General features: G+C 40.5%; 1 protein-coding gene across 1 annotated transcript; it reads left to right on the forward strand.

Moving 5' to 3' along the window:
* LOC110470765 (uncharacterized) lies at nucleotides 1-5380 on the forward strand. Its single transcript, XM_021530664.3, has 4 exons — nucleotides 1-292; nucleotides 1824-2015; nucleotides 3535-3597; nucleotides 4505-5380. Exons 2-4 carry the CDS (start codon nucleotides 1850-1852, stop codon nucleotides 5308-5310), a joined length of 1035 nt encoding a protein of 344 aa, XP_021386339.2. The 5' UTR covers nucleotides 1-292; nucleotides 1824-1849; the 3' UTR covers nucleotides 5311-5380.

Below are 5380 nucleotides of genomic sequence, written 5' to 3' on the forward strand. Positions count from 1 at the left end.
TAACAATTTTCTTTTATGTAACAGTAGTAAAAGCCAAAGTACAGAGCACTTCAGCTTAATATTGGAATAAATAGAAAGATTCCACTTTAAACCTCTGTTTTAATTATTGAACAGCTCTCAAAATTAAATCACTGACCTTTGAGAATTTAGTGACTTCAATGACCTTTGAGAGTTTAGTGACCAAACAAGTGCTTGTCCTCAAGGCACATATCGGAGTGTACATTCCTTTACCGAAGTTTCTACACTCAGTTTTAAAGATGCCCAAGAAGACTGCAATTACCAGGTGAACAAGGTAAGTACAAATGTCCTGTATACATGATGATGATGTTGATGTCAGATTGTGGAGAGGAGTGCATGTATGGAAGCCAACCACACTGTCTATTCTTTAGGCAGGAAATGCTTCCCTAGACACCTGGGAATGGGGTTTTCTGTAAGTGGACACGGACTGTCAGACTTCTCCATGGGATGCATCATTACCTAGCAGTGTCATACAGAGCACTTCTTCCTTTTGCACTCTTATCCTTTGACTAAGGCAGCAAATATTTATATACCTCAGAAGGAGCAAATGTCTTATCTATTTTCATCTCTCTTTAGTGCCAACCAGAAGCAGCAAAGTGGGACTTTTCTGGTTGGTGATCTCTGAGTAAATCCATTGGCAAAGACCCCATAAATAATTTCTAATAATGGTTCCAAAGTGGAGGACTTTTCTGAACATAGAATAAAAAAATTAAGGAACATGTCCCAAAGCTAAAGTCTTACTCTATAAATTAGATTAAGGGTGTAATTATTCTTATTGAGGACATACTGGTGTCTCTCGTACTTGTGTGCATTGTTTCATGAGAGTGAGAAACTGTGGTGAAAGTATTAAAGAGAAGACATATTTTTTTAGTTAATGTGCTAGTTAATATTGCAAAAGACATAGTGATTATACTCCTTATTAATAAAAGAACCAATTCCAAAGCCAATTGTGTAAAATTTACTCATACTAACAATCACTTTTACCTGTTTGAGTACTTAATCTATATAGTTGAAGCTTCTGTGCATTAGACATTTATGGATATTAATTCCAAATAAAACAGGTATTAATTTTGTTGTTATTTGCTTTTTATTCTTCAGTCTAATATCTTCTCATCAATTGCTCTTATACTGAATTAAACCAGCTGTGTCCAGGATTAAGTCTTAATGTATTTCAATGGGCCTATATTCAAAGACATTATATAGGAGGGACTCTGTAGTGAAAAGATAAATATAAGATGGACTTTCAGTAGCAAAGTTACATGTATTGGGAGCACCCAACTAAACACTTGATTTTGCCAAAAAAACTATCTTGAACCCTCACACCTTTGCCCTCATCTCACTCTGCTCCAGCTCTAATCCCTCCTCTAAGGTCATTCATCCTATTAACCCAGTAGGGGACTAATTCGAGTGAATAGCAATTAAAAAAAATTAAAAAGTGATTGCTTTGTGCTGAATGAGGGAGTTGAATTGCCTTAGCTCTTCTCCCATGACACCACCTCCTGGGAGATGAAAGGTACAACTGTGCAGTCATAAATAGGTGCAGGGAGAAATGTGGAAGGAGAACTGTGTAAAGCTAATATTTCAAAGGTAGAATGATGCCAGAACTGATATGTCCATTAAATAATTATTTAAAATAGAACTTGGTAGTCTCCAGGACTGTAATTAATGCTATAGAGAGATTTATAAATAAAACATAAGAATAGACATGGTGAAAACCCATTTCCTTATTTTCCTCCCTGTACCACCCTGCATTGCTTTCTAAGGTAGACATAGGCAGATGTACTTTTTCTTCTTAAATATTTCAGCCAAAGTCATATCACCTATCTAAAGAATGAAAAGCTGGATTGTACTGCTGGCTATTGTAGTCAGCACAGCAGAAACACAGAACCAGGATGTCTGCACCCAAGGGTATCCTGGCATCCCTGGCACTCCTGGGCACAATGGCATACCTGGCCGTGACGGACGTGATGGGTCGAAAGGAGACAAGGGAGATACAGGTACTATGTTCAGAATGAATGATTTAATATATCAGATGCAAGGCCATTCACTCCCTCTGTAGTTAGTCTGCATGAATGGGATTGTTCTGCCTTGCCTTCATAAACCATTTCAGACATTTGTCATTTACCTGTTTGAAGAAGGAAATACAAAGAAAGGCTTATTGAAAGCAAGACAGCAAATACTATGGAGATGTCAGGTTCATGGGATAAAAACAAAAGAAAAAAAGGATTTACCTTTTATCATGGGAATATTTTCAAGTCTATTTGAAAATTTTAATGCCTGCAAACCTACTCCTACTCGTTTAAGATATAAACTATATTTCTGCAAGGAGCTTCAAGTCTACTAAAAAAAAAGCAACAACTGATACCTTGTTTGGTGTACTAGGAAGTATGCAGTGGTAAGATTCTCTTTCTTATCAAAATTATACATTTTTAGGACTTGATTCTGAGTGTGCCTACTTGCTGTAACTCATGAGCCGCTGGAATAAGTTCAGAAATGGAGACTATTGAACAACAATATAGGATTTGTTTCTGCTCCAGCAGGCGATAATAGAGATTTGTGTGAGCTATCAAAGCCAGAGATAATCTCAGCATCCTAAAGCTAATCACCCCCGTAATACCTTAAGCCTTAGGTTAATGAAGGCCCTTGTATCCATGCTGGAATATCAAGGTGATAAATCTGCAGGCATGTGGACATATAACACTTATATAAAGAACTGTTCTCTAGTCCATATGACTGGAGAGCTACTCTTGGAGTATGATTACAACCAAACAGCCAACTCTGTTTTAATTCTGTTGCTACACTCGGGATGTATTCAGTTACTTGATCAATCTCTTGGGCATCTGTACTACCTCTGTACTACAAAAATCACTTCTATAACTGCTCTCTGTAGAGCAGCAGAAAGTCCATGTCATGCTAGGTACAGGGACCAAGAGTGTGAATGCCTTCCTCAGCTTTATAGGCAATATTATTCCACTGTAATGATCCATTACCATTGGTCAAACTCCTGCACATCTCTTATTGAGGTGAAAGTTCACCATTCTTTGAATCACAGAATCATTACAGCTGGAAAAGGCCTCTAAGGTGATCTAGTCCAACCATTAACCCAGCATCACCAGGCCCACCACTAAACCACATCCCTGTTTAACTGCTAGGCTTCATGCCCAAGCAATGCTTCTTGCTGAATTTCCATGGATGGAGGCAACAAGAGAAGACATTTTCACACTGGCGATCCTCGCCAGGTTATAACAACTGTACATGTCTCAATAACTCACCTCTTTATGCCAAGGATTCCTTCTGCACCCAAAAAGCACCATCCTCAAGCAGAGTTTCTCTGCTCTTTGTCAATCTTGTAGTAAGACAAAACTAACAGCAGTGGCAGACACTAAAAGTCAGAAATAAGGGTATGCTTTACATTACTGTTTGGCCAGGCTTTAGAAGGAAGGATTAAAGATGGATTCTTCCCAAATTTTCTGGTAATTTGTTTAATGAATATCTGTGTTTTTATTTCTGTACTAGGTGAACCAGGAATTCCTGGCAGTCCAGGAAAAGATGGTGTCAATGGAGAGAAAGGTGAACGAGGTCAGAGAAGTTCTTCAATTTAATATTTGTCTATGAATTGCTGCCCTTGTGTTTGTGAACTCATCATACAATCTCATTTATTTTAAATTCTCTCATTTCTAAATTGAGAACAACAAACTGTACAAACAGCATTATTCCTAACATGAGAAGCCAAAGGCTGTTGAGCAGAATTGATCAGCTTATTTTCTTGATGAATTGAGCATATGCTCTTTATGGTGTCTTTTGTCTATCAACTGCAAAAGTGCCTTTCACATCATGAGATCTTCACCTTCAAAACCTTGTGCAGCAACCAGAGCAGTTTTGAAGGCTTTGATCTTCTGATAAATGATGGATGATGGATAAATAAAGCAAAGGGTGGCAAGTAACCAGGACAACACACCTTTAGTTGTGCTGCAGTTGTTCTATGTAACCCAACAGAAGTAGAAATTATACATAGAAATTATGGAAACATGTGACAGTTCAAGTCAAGTTCAGAGTGTTGTAAAAATCCCCCCTTCCTCTTCCTCTGATTAAATTGTGAACCCTCTCATCCATTCTGTACACCAAAGTCTGTAAAAAAGTGTGGACAGATGTTGCTTTTGTATGAGATGATGTGAGCTGTCAGTGTTATCATCAACCCATAGAAAACCTTCCTTTCTTTGAGCTTATTCTTGCTGCTGGCAGCCAGAGCACCTGTTTTCTAACAAAATAACAGGCTCTTCAGACATTATGCTTATCTTGCACTTAAATGTATGAGAAACTCTCTGTACAGTGAGCACAGTGGATATGCGCACCTGCACATGTATCTCCTCAAGATGAACCTCAATTTGTGCCTTCCAGTGGAGGATCACAAGAAAGTTGTGGAATTGTTTTTTTTTTCTTTTTATTATTATTTGGTTTTGGTTTTGTTTGTTTTTTTTCCCTTTAGGAACCAATGGGACTGTTGAAGAGAAGGGGAACAAAGGAGATAAAGGAGAAAGAGGACCACCTGGGAAACTGGGACCAAAAGGATTTATAGGATCAGTGGGTTACAAAGGTCAGAAGGGAGAGCTAGGACTGCAAGGACAAAAAGGGTTAAAAGGAGACATTGGACCCATAGGTCCAAAAGGGACAAAGGGTGAGATTGGCCATCCTGGAAGAGTTGGTTTCCCAGGGCCGATTGGCCCAATTGGTCATCCAGGTCCTAAAGGTAATACTGGAGGTATAGGGCCACAGGGTAATCCAGGAGTTCAGGGGGAAAGAGGCTTGAAAGGAGACAGAGGAGACAAGGGGAACGTAGGTGCCCCAGGAGTCCTGCCAAGGAGTGCTTTCAGCGTTGGCCTTACAGCCAACACCAAGTTTCCCCCTCCGAATCGCCCGATCAAGTTTGACAAGGTGCTGTATAACAGTCTGAATGACTTCAACTCAGCTACTGGCAAGTTCACCTGCAAGCACCCTGGTGTTTACTATTTCACCTACCACATCACCGTCTACTCAAGGAATGTGCGAGTAGCTCTCGTTAAGAACGGCATCAAGATGCTGCACACGGTGGACAGGTACCAGAGCGGAGAGGACCAGGCCTCGGGAGCCACCATCCTCGAGCTGCAGGGAGGAGACGAGGTGTGGCTGCAGGCCCACCAAGGAGAGGCTTTCAATGGGCTGTTTGCAGATGGCGATGACGATACCACCTTCTCAGGGTTCCTCCTGTTCAGCACCGCTGACCCACTGGAGCCACTGCTGCCAGCCACGCCGTAGCTCCGCGTTATCCCTGAGTACTGCATGCCTGTGCCCCTCAGCCCTCCCTGAGAAATCTCTTATCTGCTGG

This window comes from Lonchura striata, chromosome 2, assembly GCF_046129695.1.
Source record: "Lonchura striata isolate bLonStr1 chromosome 2, bLonStr1.mat, whole genome shotgun sequence".
NCBI lineage: Eukaryota > Metazoa > Chordata > Aves > Passeriformes > Estrildidae > Lonchura > Lonchura striata.